The sequence below is a fragment of the Grampus griseus genome, assembly GCF_964374135.1.
Source record: "Grampus griseus genome assembly, chromosome: 16".
Classification (NCBI taxonomy): Eukaryota; Metazoa; Chordata; class Mammalia; order Artiodactyla; family Delphinidae; genus Grampus; species Grampus griseus.
The window spans coordinates 69,027,404-69,053,901 of NC_139010.1; the positions used below are offsets into that span (position 1 = coordinate 69,027,404).

General features: G+C 35.5%; 1 protein-coding gene across 4 annotated transcripts in view; it reads left to right on the plus strand.

The window, feature by feature from the left end:
* The window catches only part of VTI1A (vesicle transport through interaction with t-SNAREs 1A), a 357,901-nt gene that overhangs the window by 63,668 nt on the left and 267,735 nt on the right, over positions 1-26,498 (plus strand). For 2 of the 4 annotated variants that reach the window (XM_082673252.1, XM_082673250.1), the window contains exons 4-6: positions 5,387-5,464; positions 11,840-11,860; positions 16,657-16,741. In XM_082673252.1, coding sequence (XP_082529378.1) covers positions 5,387-5,464; positions 11,840-11,860; positions 16,657-16,741 — 184 coding nt within the window. The remainder of the gene's footprint in view (positions 1-5,386; positions 5,465-11,839; positions 11,861-16,656; positions 16,742-26,498) is intronic. The other 2 variants (XM_082673253.1, XM_082673251.1) reach the window with 1 other exon arrangement.

Consider the following 26,498-nt stretch of genomic DNA (forward strand, 5'->3'; position numbering starts at 1 on the left):
CTGTTCTTTTCACTCAGTGCCCTGTGCTTTGTCATCCTAACAACTTTCCAAGGATCAAACATTTACCTAACAGTTTACTTTACCTTTACCTATATCATGTAGTATGGTATGTTTTAATCTTAAATTGCTATTTGCTAGAAATTAGTACAGCACAGAGAACATGGTCATCAACAAAATTTTATAAATTCCATTTTATTTTTTTCTCCAAAATTTAAGTTTCCTGTCCTGGATTGATGAGCCTTTTTAAGTCCTGGGTCAGAGGTAGAGTAAGGATGAAAAGCTGAAATCACCAGCAAAGAAATAGAAGTAGGGTTAAAAATGGAATGCCTTGTTCCAAAGATAGATGCTTTTTAGAAAATGTCATCTGGGTATTATGGAAGTATGATATTTTTTAATTAGAACCAGATAAAGTTAGGTAAGAAATGAGTACCAGCAATTATATGGCTAGCTAATAAATATAATTTCACGGTATTCTGTAGCTATCCCAAAGTGTGAATTATAACAGGAGCAGTTAAATTCTTTAGAGTAGTTAAATTCTTTGGCTCTGAAAGCGTAACAGTTTTTAATAGGTGTATCACCTGGTAACCTGGGGCATTATTAAATACATGGAGACTGAAAGACATGGTAGAAGCAATGGAAAAGTCTGGCCAGGCTGGGTGATTTGTTTTAGACCTATGGAGAAATCTATTAACCATTTCTTCTATAGACCAATTTGATTAGGAAGTAGGACAAGCTGTTCTTTCATTACTTACCAAAACCATACTGCACTTTGTATCAATTATTTGGCTGTCTGCAGCACATAGATTAGAATAAAGGGCTTTCTTAGTGTTTGTGAATGTTGCGGATTGCTGATTAGTAATTAAAGTACTGAATGAAGAAAATCAGGCCAAAATTGAATGGGAATGAGAAAGTCTTAATTCTGTAATACAGATTTTGTCTTAAGCGGCCCATTCAACATAGTAACATTCTTCATAACCCTGGAGTGTTTGCCTCCCATGTAAAACTCAAATCGAATGCCTTAGAGATTGTTTCCTCTCCCATGCCTTGTGATGTAGCTGTATGGGTATTAATTTAGTGAAATATCCTGTCTGCCAGGTGTGGGAACTAGCTGATTTTATTGTAATACCAGATCATTACTTAGTTCATATGCAACAGAGTGCAGCACATGGAAAGCATTATAAATCTATTTACAGTGTGGCTGGTCTGATGATAACATTGTATTAAATTCCCAGGTGAGGCAATTTAAGCAATTGCTTTGCCATGTGCATGCCATGGAAATTAAATTCTCATATATGCTCTAGTAATAAACCAACTTCATTGTTATGCTTATGCTAGTGGTGGGTGCTAGAATCCTCATTCTGGTTACGTATACCCTGTTTCACATGTAGAATCTTACAGGAGATGGTACCCAGATCACAGTTCTTAATTAGTTTAAACTAAGTTAATTCATTTTGTTTCTAGTTTAGCAGTGCCTGTCCAGGAACACATTCAGTTCAGTTGGGAAATGTTAAGGTCAAGTAGATAGATTGTTCCAAGCCAAATTTCCAGAGAGAACTGAGCAAGTGTATCTGTTTGAACTTGGCTTTAAGAGAATCAGCCAATCAGTATGCAGACGTTCTGTTCATCAAGTAAAAACTGCTGGGAGTCTGAAATTCTTGCTTTCATAACCAAAGACTCACTTTTGTTGTCAGTTTAAAATAACCATTGAAATTTTGTGCATCATGTCTTAGGGATAACAGTCAGTTGTTAATTTGTCATTTTTTTATGGTTCATATATGGTCTGTAGATTTCTCTGTCCAACTGTGTCTAGTCCACCTAAGCATATAAGTTAGAAGGAATAAACTTTACAAAAACACACAACTAAAAGTGAGAAATGTCCTTGTATTTAACTCTGTGTGTGTGTGTGTGTGTGTGTGGCAGATATTGTCAGTTGAAGCTTTTCCATCCTTATGGTACAGACCTGAAATTGCAATAGATTACAAACTGCAGAGAGCTTCTGTCTTCTCCAGAAGCCACATATAAAGCACCAGTAGACAGTAGTAACTGACAACTAAGACTAAAAATGTTGACAATTTCTTGATTTGCCTGGTTAGCTTATGTATAGAAGTCATTAACTATTTATAAAATGCATTATGAATTGGGTTCCTTCAAACTGTAGCTGACTGTGTGACATTTCCAGCTCAAATTCTCATGCTTGCATTTGACTAAAGTACAGATTTTATACAGTTGATAATAAAGCAAAAAATATTTTAGTTGGTTTATAAAGATACAGTAGGTGTTTCAGTTTCATTAGCTTTGAGTCTGCCAAATTAAAGTATGACATAGTACTTAGCAATGTAGAGTGACATTTTAAAAAAATTCCACAAAATGTAAAATATTTTATTGATATTTTGGAGGAAAATTCCATAAAATAAGCAGTTTGTCATTCAAAGGAATTGGCCTTTTTTTGGTATTCAATTAGTTTAGTGATGATTCTGCAGGCTAAATTACAGTTGATTAAAATCGGCTTATTTAAAATTTCAAACCATAAAAATTTAGGAGAAAATACCAATGTCATGCATTTAAATATAATTCTTAGTAAAGCAAAGTGTTAATTTAAAAAAAATTTTATAAAGTGATACTTGAGTGTAAAGAGTTCAGTTTTCAGCATTAGCTGTGTCATTTTCATGAGGAACTATTTCTGATATTTGAAATGAGTTATCTTTTCAGTCAGTCAGAAGAACATTTTAAGGGAAGTCAGTCCTATCAGAGAACATTTTATAAACTCAGCATATCATTTGCTTAATTACATCCAGAAAGCCATCCCAATGAGCAGTTTTAACCATCCCAATGGTAAAGAATGACATTTATAGGGACCACCCTTCAGCTGTGGATAAATCTTTAGTTCTCTGTTGCTGAGCATGTACACCCTTAATTGCTGGTTTTTAAAAGCAATGGATTCTAACCAAAACAAGATTAGATATTTAGGGAGACATGTTTATAATTTTCTTCTTCTTTTGAAATACATCAAATCAAAATAAGAATATAATATAATTAAACAATCTATGCCAATTTGTTGGTATTTTGGTAAAAAAGGGAAAAACAAAAACCATCTCTATATGATATTCTTGCATACTGTGGAATGTTTTAGTCCCCCATAGTGATGAAATTAATAATTAAAAAGGCAGCTCTGATACCACAGCCTGTTTAAAGGTTCTCATTTCCTTTAATGCTATAAAATACTAGTTTGAAACTAGTTTGAAGCTAGTTTGAAACTACCGTAGCGAGGAGCTCCGAATGGGCAAAAGAAAGGTTTGGCTTGATTGAAATATTGTGGTAAGGCCATGAAGGGTACTGTCCTTGTAATTTAGCATTTTTCAGTACGATATGAAGTCAATAGAAATAGCTAACTAATAGTAGCTTCAGTGAATACAGTAAGAGAAGCCAACCTAATATCCGCTGTTTGTGGTGGTAAGAAGCCTGCCATATTCAAAAATGAATGAGTTGGATCACTCCTGAATAGTTAAGACATCTGATATAGATGTCATTACTGACGTCAGTCTAATGACCTAACTTTTCTATTTTGTCCTTTCTGCAGCATGGTTGCTTTCATTTATCTACTGCCAGAGTAGGAGATACACATTTGTAGCAAGGAAGGGGAGCTTGGGGTAGAGACTTAGGGCAGGAGGGGCTACCACCATCTCCTTTGTAACATTTTGCAATTTTTATATTTTTTTTCCTGAGAGTATTCAGAGGGTAATAAAATGAGGAAGAAATTTTGTGCGGTAGAATGAGTACTGAGCTGTAAGTCAGGACCACAGAGTCTCAATTTAACCAAAGCTACCTTTAGAATTCCGCGAGACTGATTTTTTTTTTCTCTAAAAAAATAAAAGGATGTCTAGGTTTATTTATTTTTATTTATACCCCATTCAGCCCTTTTCAACTGGATTCTGCCAGAGAGTTAAGCCTTAATGCCCTAAAGTTTCTATTCTATGTAATGAACTAAACTCTCTCTCATGTCCCATCTTTGGGAGAATTGAGAAAATAGTCACTGAAATCATTTTCTGTATTTTGTGGTTCAGAAAAAGAACCCCAATTGAGAAAGGCAACTTTAAAATGATTTAAAGTCTATTAGTTTTTCTTGTCAAAAGTCCTTTTAAATTCTAGTGTAGTAGGATTTTATGTTTAAGATATTATGATCTCTGTGTGGCGAAGCAGTGTTACTCATTCACTGGTTTAAAAATCTAATTAAAAATCTTGTTGACTTCTGCTCACGGATTATGGATAGTCCTTTTAAACTACAATAATTTTTCATATCACAGTTGAGCAGGTAAGACATATTAAGTGCTAAACTGTAGACCCCAAGTGGGAAAAGATTACTGTTTCCCAACTGCCATTTTTTAATTGACTGTTTTTGCTTAGTTAGTTCAGAAGCAGAAAAGGCAGCAAAGTAATCTGTAAATCGGCATTTGGGTCTGAAATAGTGATGCTGAAGTAGGATCTGAGGATGGCACTCTAGCTTCACAGCTAATTTTCAGAGCTTTTTAGCTTTTCCAAATGTGTGCATGTTTAGATAATTCATGAGTTGCTTGCAGACATGTCCCTCTGACTTTACAGGTAAAGGTAGATTTCTTGTAAAACAAAATTTCAGTGTGTGAAAAATCGATCCATAGCCTGCTTGTCTTTATTTATTGGAATTGTGAAAAGCTGGCTCACAGCCTACTTGCCTTTATTTACTGGGGTTGGGAAATTTAATTTGTTTTACCAGATGCACACATACACACACTCCCACTGCTTTTCCTTAGGCCATTTTTATAGAGGACTTGGAGACATTTAAATTATTGTTTGGAAACGGCACGTGCTTTTAAATTCTGGTTAGTAACATCACAATAATGAAAGAAATAGGGATATGCTATTTTCCAGGCATTCCAGTGTACAGTTGGAGATATTATATTATCCTAGAATTAGAGATTTTAAAAAACCTATATTGTAGAGTCCATTTCCTGCCACAATATTAAAGACCTCCATATACTTTTGTTTTAATTACAATCTGGTGAGTGTTGCAGATATACAGCTATATAGTTGTATTTCCTTTAGCTTTGTGGTCTGATTTGAATGACTCTGCATGGAATAACATATCAATTCTGATCCGTTTGTGAATATTAATAGAGTACTTAACACAATGCAGAGTTTTCTTCCATTACTGGCATTTGAAAAAACTTCTAATTTACATTAAACACCTCAAGTTCAAGAACTTTGCACAACTTTGGTTTGCACATTTGAGCAAATAGGTTTCCATTAGGGGGCTCTCGAGGTTTGAGATGATCAGCGTTGATACCAATAATGCTTCGAAGCCTTTACATTCTAACGTTCATCTTGCTCTCTCCCTTTTTGTTTTGTTTTATAGAAAAGGTCACGGATTGCCTACAGTGACGAAGTACGGAATGAGCTCCTAGGGGATGATGGGAATTCCTCAGAGAACCAGGTAGAATGCTAATCAGGAAGGCCCGGTGGGTGGCTGGAGGGTGAAGGAGGTCACTGGCACACTGGGCTCTCAAGCTGCTCCGTAACAGTATTAGCAGCAACTCATGTGGAAGCGATACTGTTTAATGCAAAGCTGGAGTCTTAATCAACTTCAAAATGTTTCTTGGAGATCTTACATTTAACCCTTTACCTTGTGATCACTGTCTGCTATCTTTTTAAAAAATCTTTTCTTCTCTTTTCTTTATTATTTAGTACTTAAGGAATAACTTGAAACACACTGTTTGCAGACAAAGCCAAGGTCCTCACCTCAAACACATGTAAAAGGAATAAAAAAGTACATAATGCAGCTTTGATAATAATGCAGTATAATTAAATCAACACTTGCAGCAAAACAAATGAAAGTAAGCTTTCAAAATTCTACAGGGCAGCTCAGTCTCCTATTGTGTAGCTTCTTAAAAATACATTCACCAAAATGCAAATTGTAAGCACCAGTGTGGAACTTGGATACTCACATAAAGGTCCTGCCCCTGTCAAATAATGAAGATGATGATGATGATAGTGGTAGAAGTAGTAATAAGAAAAGGAAAAGACTTCACAGTTTAAGATCTGCACAGGCAAAAAAATTAAGATATAATTTCTTCTTAAAGAGGCCTTACAACTTGGTTGTCAGTTCTCACTGGATCACACAGTAGTGTCATGAGTCTAATTAATGTCCCACTTCTTTCTTTGAATTAATACTGCAGATTTCGTGAATTCATGTAGATAATATATATGACTTTAAAAAAATGTTTCAAGAACCTCAGAGTAGAGATGATTTTTAAAATGTCTCAAACAGTCCCAGTTTCTCTTTGACACTTTTAAAGAAAGTAAATGATAGGGAACTTCAGAAATAAGACCTGAACGTGTTTATTAATGTTACCTTGGCAAGTCTAGTAAAAGTCTCTACTCTCTAAATAAAAATGAACATAAACCATTCATTGAGTACACCAAAATTTTAATAAGATACTAAAACATAATATATTGATATTCATTATAAAAATTCATAATAGTATTTACCATTTCAAGTAGAATATAAGTTTATATATGCTGAAATTATATTACTATCCACTAAAATGTTAATATTGTAAACAGGGTTGTTGCTTATGTGATTAAGGCCCTCATCTGTCCACCCCCCAAAAAGGAGAGGAATCACTGAGCTGATTGTGTTTGTTTTGGGGAAGATCTTACCTCCTCCACTATTTGGATGTTATCAGCTTGAGTTCAGACATGTAAACATATTAAAATTTGACTTGGGATTTCAGCTTCCCTGATTGAAATGTGAGAATAGCTAAGGGAAAAAAAAAAATGGAGCACATTAAACACAAAAGCGTGATGTGATAAAAGAGTTTTACATGTAATAGATTAAATAATGTCAGGATGAGAGCAAAACATTTTTTCTTCCTATTTTAAGTGAGATTTAGATTGCTCATACCTCTTGAGTGAATCAATCATAGTTTTATTTTCTATCTTTACTGCAAAAATACTATATTTTTTTGCAAAAAAAAAAAAAAGGGAATGCAAAGTCCCCATGTCAGTTCTTTAAAAAGCTACAGATCTTTCCGTCATTTGAAACTACTGCCTAATATAGAGGAAATAGAAAGGAAGGGGGTGTTTCTAACTCAGACTCCTTTATTGTAATGGATGTTGTAGTACTGTGACAGGGATCCTTTTTTTTTTTTTGAAGCATGTTCCCTTCTCTTAATGGACGTTTTATGTGCCTAGAACATTTGCCTTATATACATATAAGAATGATATTTTTTAATGCCTAAAGAAAAATATTCCACAAAAATAGATTGAGTTCATCTTTTCTGAATTTCTCAAATTATATTCCTGTCACTTTAAAGTGATTACTCAGAGATTTCCCCTGGACTTGTGTAAATCAAACTTAAAAATTCTGAAAGTGCTTGGAGAGCCTGAAGTTTAGTTGTAAGGAGCTATCACTTCAATAAATAGAGTATATGATGAATTATACTCATGAGACTGTGGAAGTGTTAGATTATTACTTATGTGAACTTTTCAGTCTAAAATTTGAATCAGATTCGAAAGTTCAAAGAGACGACACTTAACTTTTTGGATATTTTGTTACCAAATGTAGCAAAATTTCCATATCATAATGAAGCCTTTATGTTTCATTTTTGAGGCTCTTTATCATAATATAGGAATTAAAATCCCTAAAACTATAACATATCCTTAACCAGGAATGGTCACTTGAGAATAACTCTTTATTCTGCATCAGTATTCATTCAGACTATGGAATCAAAACAGAAGTATTTTCTTTAAAGGAAGAAAAGATTTGACTCTTCATTTTAATTTTTGTAGCTCAGTGGCCGAGAAGACAGCTTTTTCTGGGTAGGATCACCTGTAAATTATAGAAAAATATATTTTCTGCACACAGATAAGTTTATTTTCAAGTTAATTGTTGAGAACTTGATTTTCAGAACTTTTTGGCCATGTGATATGTATGATAAACTTTTAACAATAGAGGGAAAACTTAGAGGTAAACAGAATGAGACAAAAATGGCAAGATTTGTTTAACTAAAATTGGGATATATATCAATTTTTTAAAATTATAGGTCAGAAAAGGAAAAGGATAAAGAATTAATAGCAAAGGCTGCAAATAGATAAAGTGAACTAAGTACTAGCTATTTAGTTATTTTTGATGCAATATCCACATCCTCCCTGTAGTGACTTCTTTATGGATTCAGACAAATGTGAATGCCATAGCTCTTATTTCTCATTCTGCCAATTTATAATGCATTTTTTAGGCATCTGAAACCTGGCTGTTAATATACATAATTATGATCTGCCAATTAACTATAAAGTATATTAATTTACTCTTAAATATGTAAACATGTTTGCCATGATTACAATTGTTAAAATTTCAAAAATTGAGAATTTTCAAATGCATTTTAATGTCCTTTATACAGTACACATTTTTATTTAATTCCAAATTAACTGCTTTGTATAAATTCATTTCTATTATATCCATTGCATGCAATCAAATATAGCTCATCCGTAATTTACAGAGAAGGGACAAAATTACCTACTTTGCACATTCGTGTATTGTTGGGTCTTTCCAAGGACTATTGTCTTAGGCATTATCATTCTGTTATTTTAACATATCAAATTTTCCATTGCATGTGACATTTTAATTTTTAGAAAGAGTTCTTGAAATGTAGTGAAGCTGTATTTAGAGTGAAAACTTAAATAATTGTTAACTCAATTTAGTTTCATGAAAACGGTTCTCAAAAAGGAAAAAAAAAAAAAGAATCTTACAGAATTAAACCCCCTTCATAGTGGAGTATGATAATGGGGCAAATGTTCCCCATTTTGAAACCTAATAGTGTCTCAGTTTCCATATGCAAAATTACATTGATCAATGAATAAATCTGAACAAATGAAATTTGAGTAAATCCTAAATAGAAGGTTCAAAAAAAGATATAAAGAGTAGGATATTTCTAAACGTGTGGAAATTTTTGTGGTAAAGCAATATTCAGCAGATATGATTGCTTAATTTTTTAATGCGAGGTTCTCTTAAGTTCTGATTTGGGCTTGCTGTGCATAAAGTGTGTCAAACTTCAGCTACAGACCAGGGGGTGAAGTCGGTCAATTTAATTCCCCGAGATCTAAAGAAGGTCGGTATCATTTCATATAGCCCTGACAGAGCAGATCATTACCAGGCACAAATCTGTTCGTTACGTGCTGAGGGTTTATAGCAGAATAAATAGACTGTCATCATAAGTTCAGAAAATTGTGTGTTCGACCCACGATAATGTGTAAAGGGCGTTTAATAGAGTTCAGCATTTATTCGTTATCTGTATGCGGACAGAGACGGCAGTCGCGTTATCAGCTTTAAAAAAAAAATTCGGTAGTTCTGGGAGTCACGTGACACCCCTCGCATACAGAGGCGCGCGCGCATGAACCCTCACATGCTCTGCCGTGCAGTTTTGATTTTAGTCACAGCAGAAGGCTTAACCACAAGAGATTCCACTGGTTCAAACCAGCGTAAACCAGATTTTTTCAGCCCACAAAGGAACAGATTACCTCCTGTATCAAATTCTGCATTGGGGGAAAACCTTTGTTTCAAAAAAGATGTTGATTATCATAACTCAACATGGTGGCATGGCACGCTTTCATGTCGCCTATAACGGAGCTAGTAACTCGATAAAATACGAAATCACTACTTTCAGTCTAGTCTAAGCATTGTTAATTTTCAAAAATAGACCATCTTTTGTTTACTTGAGTGAAAACTCTCGAACTAAAAAAAAAAAAAAAGATAAAGATTAAAAACCCTCCCATTACCTAGCTTAGCTCCAAATCCTGTGTAAAGCTGGGGTGCAGCCATGCAGCACAAACAAGATAGAACCTTTTTTGTTTGGAACCTATTGAAAAAACAAATGGGTAGCATTTTTAAACACTCATTGATTATGGCAGGGTGGTATGGCCCAAATGGTCTCTATTGCTGAAGAGTAGTTTTAAACTTTGGCCCTTTAAGTATCATAGTCAACTGAAGAATGGTGCCCCCGGAAAGAAGAAATAGCTGTGCGATCAATTCCAAGATCAGCTCTTTCTGAGAATTAATGTTTGCCTTTTTCTCCCATGATGTTTGGATAGCAAAGAGAAAGATTCCGATATACAATAGGCCAGGTATCTTAGTTTAGAATTTTACTTCTTCTGGGGAAGAATTGTAACTTTTCACATGAAATGATGAAATGCTTGACTCATACACTCAGTGGTTGCTGAGATAATGAGTGTATTAATTACAAGTAATGACAACTTCATATATATTTTTGGAAGAATGACATTAAAAGTTTCTTTTTCAGTAAGTGCACTGAGGTATTATGTAATAGACTCTGTACCCTTTTTATAAGTTTCATAACAGATTTGAAATCTCATTCTTTTGTACTTGAAATACTTTTCAAATAACACATGAAATAACAGTAAGCTGGAATACATATTGCCTTCCTTGAATTGGAGACAAAAACAGCATTAAGCATTGAGAAATCTGGGTTATCGTAAACATGATACTTTTAGAAAGACTTATAGTGAGCAATTCATGGCATGTTTCTCCCAAAGCAATAGTTTAATTTATTGGCCTGCATATGTCAAGTGTTATAACAGATGTTACAGATATTTGGATGCTTAAAAATTATCAGTTGTAGACCTGAATTGCTGAGGATGCAAATTTCAGACTTAGAATGTGGTTTATAGTCTCTTACAGCATAGGTTTCAGTTTCTATTCATTGTGGAAACTATGGCAGACACCTCAACTATACAATGATATTTGTGGTTTAGAATACAGTACTATCTCTGTCTCTGTCTCTCTGTCTCTCTCTCTTCCACACACACACACAAAGAGTGAACCAGATATATGGTTATATCCATTTTCTAGTTTCTAAAGAGTTAAACAACTTGTTTTATCTGTTATATTTAAGACAAATGAATATTCTACAGAGGAGAATCAAAATGTTATTATAGAAGAGTTTACTAACAGGTGAAGAGTGGTTTGGGATTTGACTTCGGTGAAAAGAGACCGCAGTACAAATGAAGTGAGAGAGCTCATTGCTTTGAAATGGCCCAGTTTACAAGATGAATAAAATTGAAAAGTGAAGAAACTTCAAAAATAAAAGCACCGTGTGATTTCAGTAGCCTCTTAAGCAAAACAAAAACCTAGAAATCAACTCTGATATACGCAGTATTTCTAAGGATGGTGAAATATTTTCTGATACTGCGTCCTAAGTATTATCTATCCTGGCATGCTTTATTCCCTATTAAAATAATGTTACTTCCAAGGGTGATCCTATTACTAGAGTGGTTACAAGTATGACATTAGCATAACAGTTTGTTGTTTTAAAATACTTATTGGGACCAAAGCATGAACTATTAATCATTTTCATTTGGAGGTAAAACCTGAAAGCAGTTGTCAAGATTCAAAATAGAGAAACATCCTGAAAACTTGTAAATACAAAACCTCTTCAGTGGTACATTCTTAGAAGAAAAGAACAGTAAACTTGTTTTCTTTCTTTATAATATAGACTTCTATGAAGTCATTCCCCTTTATTTCATGATGGTGTCTTAGATGTACTTTAAAAGAGAATTTCACACTATTCTCTTTGTTTAATGTGACAGTGTGAGAAAGTGATCTTTATTCGTTCAAAAAACTCTGCATGTAGTCTATGTTTAGGTTCTTTTAATGTGTTTGTCTGTGATTTTTAAATGCTAAACATGTAAACAGATAAATTGTCAATGTTAATTCTGTATCCTGTCACACAACTGATCTTTCTTTCCTGCCATTTCTCTCCTTTTTATCTTTTTTTTTTGTGCATTCATGTTGCAGTTGATAAAATTACGTGAAGAGGTGAGTACTTCCTAGCTTGCTTTAAAAAAAAAAAATTCTGCTTTTCCCTATAAAATTGAGTTTCTAAATCTGAAGTAAAATCTTTGGGTTTGTTTTTTCAGGAAGATCTACACATAGCAAAAGTATTGATTATATTGCTAGAAATGTTCTCTGCTATCTTTAAAAAAAACAAGTACATCCTAATGATGCTTATCACGGTGATCATTGTTGTTTGCCAGCTTTGGAAGAAAATTCAGATTTTAAAGACCAAAAAAGGGAGGAAAAATAAAGGAATATCTTAAAACTATACCCAAGCATAGTTTTAATGTAGATTGACTTCACTTTTGTTTTATTCATATTGGTTTCTCAAGGAAGTCAATGTGATTAAACATTTTTTCCTGACATTCTGATTTATTTTACTAAAACCTGTTTTTAAAAAAACTCCTTTCTCTCAACCAAAATTCTTAGGTTCACCATTAGATATCATGAATCTATTATCCTTTTGAGGAAACACACGTATGTTATAAACACCCTACTAGTCTGTGTACACAGATACCTAAGAATAGCTAAAGCTCTCCTCATTGTTAAACACTTTCCTTTTTGTAGGAAATAGAGCCCAAGTGAGTTCTCACTTTTCTGAGTTTGCTGGTCTGTTTCATAATGCAGCTTCAGACTTTTTTTTGTGGCCAAGCAAATATTTATAACAATGTTGAAATTTTATCCCTGTATCAATGAGGGATGCTGAATGATTCTGTATGTTTTTTTAAATTAGACCATACTTATCAAATATGCTTTGCTCTTTTCAGAAATAGAGTAGTAATATTTTTTACTTAGTGGGATTGAATTTTGTTACTTTTATATTAGGGCATAAAATAATGGCCCATATTGCAATTTAAAAATTGTCTAATTGCTTATAATAATCAGAGTCCTGTGAATTATTTTCAAGTTTAGATTGGCTGCATTGATTGAGATTTTCCCAGAAGTTTTTTTTAATTGGTATGTCAAGATTCTCTAGGTGATGTGAATGCTAATTTAGAGGTTTGTAGAGAGTGGTTTTCAACAACTCTTCTGATTTAAGATGCATTAGTGATGTCTTCTCAGTAGAAGTAATAATGATATATAAAATGAAGGGTGAAAATACACAAAACCCTCACCCTACAACCTTTTTGTGTTTTTTTTAATCTTCCCTGCGTGGAAGCAGTTGTATATACTAAATGAATATTATCAATCGCAGTTTTGATGTGAGTGATATGTCAACATTATTCTTCTGCAAGACAGACTGCTTGTATGTGTTCGCATATACTCAGGCTTAGGTGAAGAATCTGAATTTTCAAATGTTAATGCAACCAACAATAGACTTGAAAACCACTGTATGAAGAAACTACATGAAGCTCTTGGCCCTGAATTTAGCAGTGAATATAATTAATAAACCCTTGTGCCTTAGTACCATCAGCATCGTTGACAGAAGATTTAGTTTTAAGCTGAATTGTATGGATTTAGTAATCTTAATTCTATAAGCTGAAAACATCACATCTGCATTTCTTTTAAAATATGTTTCATCATCGTTTTATGGCTTAATTCCTTTGTTGTGCCTATAGCAACAGTTTTATCAGTTATGTGTCTGGAATGCATGTTTCCAAAACTGTAACCTGAAATGGAATTGTACTTGGAAGAGTTAGATCACTCAACTAACAGAATAGTATACTCTGAAATATTCTTTTTACAGTCTTTGATATGGGTACAGCATTGATATTTATAGAATAGGTTGCAGTGATGACACTGTGTTGGTAAATTGTTTGCTCCAAAGTGATTGTTTCTCAGCCAGGATTCTCAGAGTAATCAAACAGTGAATGTACCCCAGATTTCTTCCTTGTATCTATCCTAAGAAGACAAACACTCCTCTGCTTCAAAATAGGATGTTTCGTTGTGTTTGGAAACAAAGTATGCCCCATCCGTTCCTTATGATGCTCTTTTGGGGCTCAGTTCTGGAAACAGCATCCTTGGAGGCAGGCTGGTAGTGCATAGGGAGCTGAACTGGTGTTGGCTATGCCGAGCTCTCTGTTTGAATCCTGCATCTCCAGCTCTCCATGTTGCACAGCTCCTCACACAAGTGGAGCTGTGTCTGAAGCTTCTGCACAGCTTCACTTACCTGCTTTGAAAAGGGCTGAGAAGAGGGCGAGAGAATGAGTTTGGGATGGAGTGTGGGGGCAAGTTGGAAGCATCAGTTGCTACTGTAGTGCGTTTCCTTTCATTTTCAGAGGCCAGGGCAATGCACAACTAAGGGGACGATGTAAATAGCACAGCTGTTACAAGAACTTGATTTTAGCTTGACTTAAGTGAAGAGGTTCCAAAATACAAAGTGAGGTCCTGCTGGAAAGCTGCTGGTAAACTGGTAGTCCTCTTGTGTGCAGATTTGCTCTGGTAGAATTGAACTGTCCTGACGAAGAGTTATTTAGGAATATACCTTTATTCCATTATTTAGGAATATACTTTTTTTTTTTTATAAAATGTTCTCTTAGAAATTTTGCTCTCTATTATAGCCATATACTGAATAAGCTGATTTGACTCCCTTTCGTGGAATCTCAAAAATCATTCTACATTTAAACACTTTGTTTCCTGAATTTTATATTATCATATAATTAGACTGTGCATTTTCAGTATTGAGCTTTGATTTTTTTTTTTTTAATCTACAGTAGCTAAATATTTTCTTTTAGTTTAGGGATTTCATCCAATATGAAAATGAACCAAAAATCTTTGTTCTGTTATTCTGGATTAAAATTCACATTTACTCTTGATATCACAAATCTGATTATCTTTTTAGAGAATCACCAATTTGAAATCAAGTCCTTTGTTAAGATAGAAAACAATATTCAAAGAAGGGAAGAGCAATCCCCACTCCCAAAACCTGCATGTAGTGAGAATTAGAAATAAGAAAACTGTATTTGACAAGCTGAGTAAAGTGTTTAATTTTATTTAAAAATAGTCATAAATGCCGAACACATAAAGCTCCCCTTGCTTTTCTTTTTCTCAATTACAGCCTTGAGTGATTTTGCGTTTTCATGGCATGTGCTTTCCTTCCTCCCTTTTATTTATTTAGCACTTTTTTTTTTCCGGCGTCGGGGGGGTGGGGGAGCAGTTTTTCTCTTAATTTCTCCACTGTATAGTAGACGACTCTATTAATTATTATAGACTGTTGTTGCAGCTTTCCTGACCTTCACATCAGGTCCTATCTCTCTGTTCTAAATGCATTGTTTTAATGATTCTTCCCCCCACTCCCCCCAGCACTTCCCCCCAAAAAAAATTTCAAGGAAAGCTTTGATGTGGCTTTAGCTGCCTCCAACGTCTGGCCGCATCTCAGATGTGTCACCTATGCCGGGAGGGAATAAGGAAATCACGTTTTGAATGGTAATGATAACATACTAATCACTTCCTTTCTTTGAAGATGGGAGCGAGATATTCTGTCAGCATCCCTGGCTGCTAGAGCTTGGAGGCACTGGTCTAGGTGTATTAGCTTAAGTGTGCATGTCAATACAGCTTGCATCTCCAAGATCCATGGGGGCTCATTAGAGCAAGGTGGATCGTTTCGCTCGACAGCCACTCAGATAATATGTGTGGCACCTCCTTTTTTATTATTATTAGAAAGCATTTCTTCGATTTTAAATGACATCTGTCAACAACACAAAGTTGGAGTTAAGGCTGCATTTTTTTCTTTCTTTTTGACCAAATACCAAAACTGATTTGAAGGGGAAAGTACTAATTTATACAAATACATGTGTGCATGTACATACACGCAAATATACAGTTACACATATTCTTATATTTCTAAGTATCCAGATATACATGCATCTATACACACATATGCGCGCGCACACACACACATTCCCATGGGCATGCACACATTCTTATCCATTCACAGCTATGATTAGCTTGTTAATATGTTTTATAAACCTGAATATGATCTAGTGTATGATCATTATGCTTTAAAAAAGAAAAGAAAAGAAAATCAGCCTTAATGTAGAAAAGAAAGTTTAGAGGCTGAGGGTTTGGGGAAAATTCTCTAATTTCCCCCATCAAATGTAATAGAAAAGCGTATATATAAGTATTATCATTTTAGTTCACAGTCTAAAACACTATGTGTCAGAAATTCACTTTCAGCCTAGTGCCATATGTCTGGGAATATTTGGGAATAAATCCACAATTTTGTACATCTGTGTGCATGGGGGAAACATGTGTCTCTTGTTTCTTAGTGGTTGCCCCGAGTGGTCTTAGAACTAGAACTGCTGTTTAGTATTCTGTTTTAGTAGCATACGTTGTTCTATATGGCATCTTGCTGTACATCTAAATTGAGAGGCATTCTCTTAAAAATAAAGTTTCTGTTTATAAATTACTATGTGTAGGAATCAAAGGAACAAGTGAGTTTTTTTAAATGATTGAATTTTATAAAAAATAAATACAAAATAGGGATCATAGATCTATGCAGATATCTCATAAATCTACTTCTGCTGAAACAGTAAAGATCCAGTTGGTTCTGGTTTTCATACCTTTCTCAGTGTTTTGGAGTAAGATTCATTGTGGCCACATACGACATGAATCTGCCTTATAAAACAAAAAAGTGGATGGTCCATACACGATTGACTGAAAAATCTGTTCATTGTAGTGGTTTGTATAAAGGAAGACTTGCTAAAAATTATCTATAATGGGTTGTGATTCCCCCCCACCCCCTGAAATGTGAGGGCATACGACGGCATTATTTTTTTTAAGGCAAAAAAAGAACGTTGTAGACGACTGTGTGATTTTTTTCCCTTTTTCTTTTTCAGAGGGCACATCTGCTCGATAACACAGAGAGGCTGGAAAGGTCATCTCGGAGACTAGAGGCTGGGTACCAAATAGCAGTGGAAACCGGTAAGAATTCTGAGAGTGAGCAAATAGTCTTGCTTATGCACAGCAGTCTTCACAACACATGACATTTCAGGGAAACTTCAAAGGAGTAGCAGAGACAGCAGCCCGAGATGTGGTTTACATATTGGGGAGACAATTGGGAGCTTATTTGCGCTTATCTTTTTTCAAGTTAAAAGGCATGACATCTACTGAAAACAGTTCCTGAGGTTTAAAAGTATACATCTGAAAAGAGATGGAATACTTTGTCTAAATTCTACATTTGTCTTAATATGCGGTTACATGTTGTCAGTTTACCCACCCGCAATGATTGCTAGCACACGGTGCTGTCTCCAGTTGTTTGCTCCTTTACGTTTATTCACGTATGTAAAAATTAACATTTTAATCAGTCTAAATGATGTGAACCAGAGGAGAAGAAATACCAAGTTTACCTTGCTTGTTTGTCCTGCTGTTGGAAATGATTCCTAATGATCCCATATATATATATATATTTTAAACATGAACAGAGCCTGTAATCAGATATGGGGAAAAAAAGTCATGATAATTTTATTATGTGTTAGTTAATACTGTCCAAACTTTTGGGTTGAATTAACACTAGTTACTAATTTCAGAAAACGCAGCCCTATTTTGACTTCTAGGACGAGTCTACTTAAAATAGACATGCTTTTTCTTTATTGAGGTTTCACGCAATGAGTGTGTTTTTTTACCTAGTAAATAAATATCCATTAAGCCCTTTATACTTATCAGTTTCTTATTATTTAGCTATTTGCAAAGTATAGATTACATATCATCTATTTTATATATTTGTGGATACCTCTTGCCCTGTATATGGACAACAAAAATATGTGGTCAACAACATTTCCATTGATTTTTTTTTAATTTAGTGTTACAAAAAGTAATATTTATTTTGTAAGAGCAGGTATAATGAAAATGATTCCAAATGATTTATGAGTGGCCAGTGTTTCCCTTGCTTGAATTCATGGCTATCCTATATTGGCTGGCTTATGTGATGAATTCTAAGAAATCAAATAGAATGAGCACAAAAGGCGTTGGCATTTTAGTAATGGTGAGAAAACTGAAGAAAATCATCAACCCTCCCAGATTTTTTAATAGTATGAGCAGCCCTTCTTTCTGAGGTTACTGATAGATTGGCATTCTGCCCTGATTGGAATAAAAGCCAGCTTTCAATTGTTCTTTTATTCCTTGGGCTCACCTTAAGAAGTGACTGTCCTTAAAAAGAATGTTTATAACGAGCAGCGCCCTGAACATGAGGTCAAAGGACCAGCCTTGGGTTCTGGCCCTTGTCTGTGTGACCTTAAGCAAATCACATAACTTCTTTTAGTCTGTTTCTTCTTCAGTAGAATGGAAATAATACTGTCTGTTGCAGAATATTCCTACGAAATGATAGCATAAGTTAAAATAGTTTATACACCATAAAACACTATATAAATATAAGTATTATTATTAATGTGTGGTCATTTGATGATATACAGGCATTTATCTTTCATAGAAAAAAGAAGTATTGTGATTGAAATTTGTGTTAAAGGAATTTTTAAGAAGTGTTACTTTGGGGAATGTGTCACTATACCTGTTGAACATCAGGGAACCTTCTTTGACAAAGCATCCCATCGGTGAGCCTCTTTCCACAGGGGACTGGGTTGGGTTGGAGATATTCTTGCTATGACACTGATCACTGGCCATTCATAAAAGAAATCATTAATCATTTGGAATTGATTTGGCTGATTGGGCTGCCTTTTCTCTTTCACAACACCATTCATGTAGCTCCCTCCCAAAGCTGAAGGAAATCAACAAAGAGGATCACAGGTTCTGGAAGATCATGCACTGATCAAGGTTATAAGATTTGATAGTTATTCCTTTGATGTGTACTAAAACGTAACGTCAAACTATCAATACAATCAACATGGAAAATGCGAATTTAAGAGTGTCCCCAAAACCAACCTCAGTTCCTTTGGACTTTTTAGTAGAATACAATGGTAAATTAACTCTGAAGTTTTATAAAATTAGATATTTGTATGTTTTATAATACATATATAAAAGCCTGGGAACTTCTCACAGACTGTAAAACCAAGTCTAAGAGGAGGAATAAGAGTGGGCTTTGTGGAGGTAAAGACAGATGTGGCACACAGCTAGACAGAAGTCATCATGATTCATTTCCTTGGATGAATTTGAAAGTGGGTGGAGAAATGAGAAGGCAGGCACAAAGCATTTTTCCTGCCCTTGCTTCTTACTGTAATGTGGGGGAAAAAAGTAATTGTGGCGGGCACCATGTTGCTTCTTCTCCATTTCTTGCTTCCCTGCTAGCACTCAGCCTAGTTATATCCAGTCAATCAACAGCTCTGTGTTTGTGATGTAAATTTATGATAGTAATAATCTTGTTACAGTATCAGTAGAGGAACAGCATCTTTCAAAAGGAAAAACTTTTAGCACTTATTGATTTCTTCTTAAAGACTGTGAAATGCAAGAAGGCATAGATGTGGAAGAGCTATGATGACTTTTGAAGCAGCACAAAAGAGGGAAATGGTTTGCAAGTATTGGTCTAAGAACTGGTTCTAGACCACAACAAGAGTTTTCATCAGTCCACAGCAAAATGAGAGGACAAATGTAAAAAATAGTAATTTTCTTATAAAGCAAACGTCATTAATTTGAAAAAATACACGTTTTCTAAGATCATGTTTTTCCTGTTTTGGGGTCATAAAAGAAAGGATAGTTTTATGATATGATAGAAATAGTAGGTGGAAGTTATATATATTTTTTTCTTTATCTGGAAAAATAACAAAATTGACAACCCTATTTGGGCCCTTTGAAATGTTTTTTGAAATTTTACTTGGCCACAAAATATAGGAATTATTGTCTGATGTACTGAATTGGAGAAAGAGACAGCAATCCCATCCTCTGGCCCTGCTATTAGTCAGCTGTGTGACTTTGAGGAATACTCAACCTCTCTGTACATGTTCTTTTATTTGCCAAATGGAAACCTGACATCGGATTCTATATATCCCATAAGGTTGTTATAATGTAAAATGAGGTCATATATATTCAAGTGCTTAGAAAGCAAATAGGGCTCTGGAAAAGTCATCATTTTTATGTTTTCATCAGCGTAAGTGGTTATCTCTGAAAACTATTGGCAAAAGGTTTCGACAAAAATCTGTAGACTTTTCTTGATGACCATTATTGGCAAATGTCATAAAAGAAATTTTGATTATTATATATAATCAGTTATTTGTGGAATAGAATAGAAAGCGTACTGACCACTAGCATCTTCCTAGTAAAGAATGAAATTCATCTTCTAAAATTCTTGAGTCGTTTTTGACATTTTTAAAAGTTATTTTTTCAAATTGGCAGTTATTGTCTCTTTAAGAATAGCTGCTGAACAGGGGGACTCATGTCCAGAATGTACTTGGTCTGAGCAAATGCATCAACACATGATTATTTCTAAGCGCCATTTACAGCTTGATATATATTGAGTTTAATACCAGTCAGGTTTCTTCCGTGGCTTCCTTTCTATTTGAGAAAACTGATGAGGTTACAAGTTAATTGAACAACTCCATTTAGAAATGAAGAGACAGATGGAAGAATATATGATACAGAACTAAATAGCTGATGCTAGGACATCTCACTCTGAGACTGACATCAAGAGGCACAATTATCAGACTCATTAGCAAACTTCCTTGGGAGTGACCGTCAAAGACCAAACACTCTGGTGGTTGTATGAGCCATTGACATGATCCAGTTTAGCATTTTTATAAATTCTTGTCCCAGAATCTGTGAATAAAAAGTGACTCTTTCTTTTTTCATCTACTATTAATAGTCAGATATGACTCTTAGCTATGGCGATACCTATTTTGTTTGAGGTCAGGGCATTAATATTTAAAACTTTGGGTCATCTGCCCTTAACACTGAAATTATGATTATTTTTTTCTCTGAATTAAATATCCCAGAATTACAGTAGGCACAAAACTAATGGAAGCTGTATGATGAATAAAAGAAATAGGCTGAAAGAGAAATTATACATGGGCAGAAACGCAAGGCTCACTCTCTTCTTTCAGTATGTAAACAGGTAGTTTAAGATACTCACCACTGTCCCAGCCTATACCCTAAATGGGCCCAGTGCACCTGGCAGTACCTCTCTGGAACCAGGAGAGTGTTTGTCTACAGTCAGTAGCCTCACATCTTTGAAGAGTGATCTTCACCATTTACCAACCTTGCTTCTGCCATCCCCGACTATCCAAGCCTTATGGGTTTGTACCCTTTCTCTCAGTCGTCACTTCAAGCCACCTAGCTCTGATGTCCCATTTGGTCAGTGATCTCTCTACAACCGGGTGCTGTGCTTCTGCCAGCCTTCCTGCCGTGAATAAGAGGTGCTCCATCCTTCCCCAAGGGCCCCGCAGGTTCCCCACCCTGGACTAGCGATTGGACGTATGTAGACATCATACAGTGTTTATTGAACACTTAATATGGACCACACGCTGTTCTCAGCACTCTGTATTTACCATCTCTTTAGTCCTTACCACAACCCAAGGTACAGAGAGATTAAGTTATTTGTCCACACTTACTAATCGGGCTAGGAAATAGTACAACCAGACTATCTGGTTCCATGCTGATTCCATGCTCTTAACCAATAAACCACACTGAAAAATGAATGGGCCCCACATACCTAGATGACCACATACCAAAGTGACCTGTTGTAGTCAGAATAAGTCATGTTCTCACATCTGTTAAGTTCCTTTTCATATACTTTCTTCAGAAACTAACTATTGAATACTGTGTGCCACGTGCCAACGTCCCTGTTCCCAGGTAGCTTATGTATCAGAACAGGAAGGAGCCAGGAGCAGGGTGAGACAGACATTTTTTTAATTAATAAATAAATGGACAAGATTATTTCAGATGGTGGCAAAATGAAGCAGGGTATGAAAGAGTAGCTAGTGAAATCTATCTTAGGTTAGCTAGTCAGGAAAGACCTAGACAAGTGCCTCGTAAGCTGAGTCTTGAACTGCACAAAGATGCCATTCGTAAGCACACGTGAGGCTGATGATTCCAAGAGGAAAAAGCAAGCACAAGGGCTCTGAAATGAGAAGATGTTTGGGGTGTTCAGGCAACAAAAAGAAGATCAGTATGGCTGAAGCAAAGTGAGCAATGGGCGTGGTACACAATTAGGTTAGAGCCACATAGGGTGAGATTTTGGGGGGCCCCAGGTGTCTGAATTTGACTTGTAGGGTATGATGCCATTGGAGAGCTTTCAACAGGCAAGTGGCCTGATCTGAATCATAGAGGACAAGGATTGTAGGGGAGGAGTGGCAGAGGAATGGGAACAAGGAGACATATTAGGAGGTATATTATAATAATCCAAGATTTAGTCCTTTTACTAGTTGAATGGAAGGATTGGATGGTGAAGATGCAGGAGAAATTATAGCCTTATTAAAAGTCATTCAGGAGCAGGGAGCTTGAAATTTGTCATTAATTTCCTTAACAATTGGCATGCGATCCCAAAGATTCTTCCTTGAGGATATCCCCAGAACAAATGGGGACTTATTAGTCCTTGTACCTGGTAGGACTTTACACAGACAATGGCCAGTCCATTAGGCTGGTGGTAATGGACACTTGTGATTATAAATCTGAGCTTAAGACCAAGTTTATGATAATATTTTATTTGAGGAATAAAGATGATGATACCTATTTTCTAGAGTTTGTGAGAGGCATAAATAAAATAATGTATATAGAAAGAGTTTGTAAATTGCCTCACAAAAGTTTTTTTTTTTCCTCTCTAGAAATCTTCACTTTAGGTAGGTTCTGAGTATAAACATACATTGCCACTTGGCTTAATTTTGTATCAGTCTAAAGAGAAATGGGTTAGTTCCATTCTACCCAAAGTGGGGCTTGGGACCAGCAGCATCGGTATCCCCTGGGAGTTTGTTAGAAATGCAGCATCTTGGGTCTCCTCAGATCTACTGAATCAGAATCTGCATTTTAACAAGATCAGCAGTGATACCTGTGCATGGTGAAGTTGAGTTAGAAGTCCTGTTTTCAGTGTTAGTTTTTCGTCTGTGTCTGTTTGAACTGGATAAGTCATCTCATTGAATCTCATATACATGTGTATATATGTATAACTACACATGTACAAATATTCAGGCAGGTAGCTTGTATTGTTAACACCTACACTCCCTGTGAAATACAGGTAATAAATATGGCTGTGTCTGCTAATATTGGTGATATTGGATTTGAGAATTGTCTATTTAGGAGCTATAATAATTATTTATCTTACCTTAGTTAGGCAGTACTTGGCAACAAGAATAGCTAGGAACCTATCCAGTAAGCCTAAAGGGACTACATTATACCACTTTATTTTTGTCAAAATATATTTTCCCCTATATTTAACACCACTTAACATTCTTTTCTAAAAATAGCACGTTTATCACAATTTCTTGTATATCTTGTTTTATTAGGGAAATGCAAAGGTAGATTTTCTGAGTAAGAATAATACCAATGTTATTTATAAGTTATTTTCATAAAAGAAATATTTTCTACCCAAGTTTTATTTGTTATAGAATTGATACAGAAGATTAGTCCATTTCTTTTTTTTCTTTAATATATTTATTTATTTATTATTTTTGGCTGTGTTGGGTCTTCGTTGCTGCGCACGGGTTTTCTTTTTAGTTGCGGCGAGGGAGGGCTACTCTTCGTTGCAGTGCGTGGGCATCTCATTGCAGTGGCTTCTCTTCTTGCAGAGCACAGGCTCTAGGCGCAAGGGCTTCAGTAGTTGTGGCTCACGGGCTCTAGAGCACAGGCTCAGTAGTTGTGGCGCATGGGCTTAGTTGCTCTGCGGTATGTGGGATCTTCCCAGACTAGGGCTCAAACCCGTGTCCCCTGCATTGGTAGGTGGATTCTCGACCACTGTGCCACCAGGGAAGCCCTAGTCCATTTCTATTTGAGAGTTTCCTTGGCAGTCCCATTTCCTTTCTATGAAGATTTTCTCTCTCTCTCATTTGTGTGTGTGTGTGTGTGTGTGTGTGTGTGTGTGTGTGTGTAAGGAGTCCCATCATCTAGTTAGGTAACACATTCATCACCTCACATGTTTATCTTTTTTTTTTTTTTCCTTTGGTGAAAACATTTAAGTTCTACTCTTTTAGCAGATGTCAATTATATAATGCAGTGTTATCAACTATAGTCACCATATTTTACATTAGATCCTCAGGCCTTATTCATCTTATAGCTGGAAGTTCCGTACATTTTTACCAAAGATTTTACCCTTTGACGTGTATTTTTTTAATTAAAAATATGGATTTTACTTCAATTTCAATATTCCAATACTATGTTATAGTTACCTAATTTTAAGCTGCAGATACTTCCCATTTTAAGAATATACTTCCAGGCTTCCCTGGTGGCGCAGTGGTTGAGAGTCCGCCTGCCGATGCAGGGGACACGGGTTCGTGCCCTGGTCCGGGAAGATCCCACATGCCGCGGAGCGGCTAGGCCCGTGAGCCATGGCCGCTGAGCCTGGGCGTCCGGAGCCTGTGCCCCGCAACGGGAGAGGCCACAACAGTGAGAGGCCCGCGTACCGCAAAAAAAACAAAAAACAAACAAAAGAATATCCTTCCACAGGCCTATTTTACATGCATTCAGATTATTTTTGCTTTATATGATTACCTCGTCAAAATCTTCGTTCATTTGACCAAATAGTCAGAGAAACATATGGAGTACTTCTTTTTCTTCTGGAAAACAGATCTTAGAATTACAGCATTTTTATGAGAATTAGATAATTTATGTACACCACTGTTTCTGTTTCTACTGTGTCTATGTCTTTTTTTAAGAGTTCATACAGGAAAAGCAATCAATAGTGGTATCAGCTTACATTTTTAAAAACCAAACAAAATGTTTCATGTTCAGAACTTATTTAAAGAATCTGAACAAATGCATTTAAGATGTGAAGTGCCTTCCTCTGTATCTTCAATTGTCTCAAAGCCTTGGCTGAACTATTGATGGAGTTCACCTGAGCCTTTCATGGGGCTATGTGGGGATTATGGAGTATGATACTGCAAGTGTATCATATTCTATCCTTTGGCTCATGAAAAAATATTCTTATTTTAATCAACTCACTATAGAACTCACTTAGAAATTTTAGTCAGGTTTGGAAGTATCTATTGAGACCATGTTTTTACCAAACCAAAAGTCAGTCATTTTCTTTATTTTTTCAGGAGTTTCTTCCATGTCTACTGACATTTTCTTATTCTTCTATCTCTTCCTCCTCATTATAATTAATCTTCTTTCTTCTCTTCTTCCCCTTCCTCCTTTTGCCCCTAATTCTTTTCTTCAAGAAGTATTTTGAGTGTTTACTATGTAATAATTTGATTCAAAAATATGTCCTTGAATGTATTAATTTATCATCTACAGAAAAGATTAATGGTTGAAACAATGCACAATAATAAAATATAATGCCTAAAACTACTTTTGAAGTTACAAGCTAGCTTTGGAACTGAGCTAACATCTCAGGAAATGTAAGAACGTTGTTGTTGTTGTTTTCCCCTCCATTTACTGACAAGTCATATTTATAAAGACTCCTGGGAACGTAGACCCCAAAGCTATTAGCCGTGTGTTCCTTGCTCTTAGAGCTGTTACCCGTTGGTAGGAGAATAAATCTCTGATTCTGTAATGTTAGCGAGAGTGGTACAGAATTATATGAAAGAAGGCAAGTGTGGTATTGCACTTATCCAGCGAGCTTTCATTGAACTCTGCTGAGTGTCAGATGCTTCAGAGATGCCGAGCTAGAAAGACAAGATACCCCAGTCTTGGTTCATCTGAGTAGAGGATGTTCTGTCTATAAACACTGATTCAGATTTTTAACCTGAATAATTTTGTTTAGGCACAGATTGGAATTCAGAAAGGCACTGCCATGTTTAAACTAGTGCAGAAATAACAAGTTAACACTTTATGTTGTTCTACAATATAGGAACAGAAAATGGGATTACACAGACCATGGGATTATACAATTGGGTTGATATTAACCATCTATTTTATCCAGCCACATATATTTTAGAGAAAAGATTTTTCTTTAGAAATGTTAAACTTTCTGACAGAAAAAGTTATCTCTAGAAAAAGTTTCTCTATTCATCATTTTGGGTGATGGAATAAGTGGTTATGCTTTCAGAACCTTAAAGATATCTCTGCTAGAATAGGTATTTTTTTAGATGCTGAGAAGAATTACTTGACCATGTCTCGTGAGTTTTTAAAAGTCTACCCAGTGGTAAAAGAATCATTTTAATGTGTAGTTATCACTTTATAATTACAACCCTATCAAAGCCTTACTTCTCAAAAAGCTGTGGTTCTGCTCTGAAAAGAACAGAGGAGGTTGTCATTTAGGGTGAAGCTCTTAAAGAGTATTTTCAAGTTGTGCTTAAATTTACTTTGTGAGGTTCCCTGAGATATTGGTGAGCTCCACAGTGGTAAGAAAAGGATGTCATTTAAACCCTATCTGGAGAACCTTCTCCTTAGGTGGTCCAAGGGAATTCATAGGGTTCATTTTTAATCCATTAAAAAGTATTATACTCATTTTTAAAGGTGTCCTACCCCGTAATGCCTATCACTTTGCGAGTTGGTTCGTAAGATACATGTGAAGCCATTCTTACTCTGTTGCATCTCTGTGAGTTGAGAAAAAGAAAGACGACCAAAGCAGGTCGCTAAAATGCCAATTTACTTTCAGATATTACAGTGAAGGACGGTTAAGCTTATGACCTTATTGCACTGTGCTTAT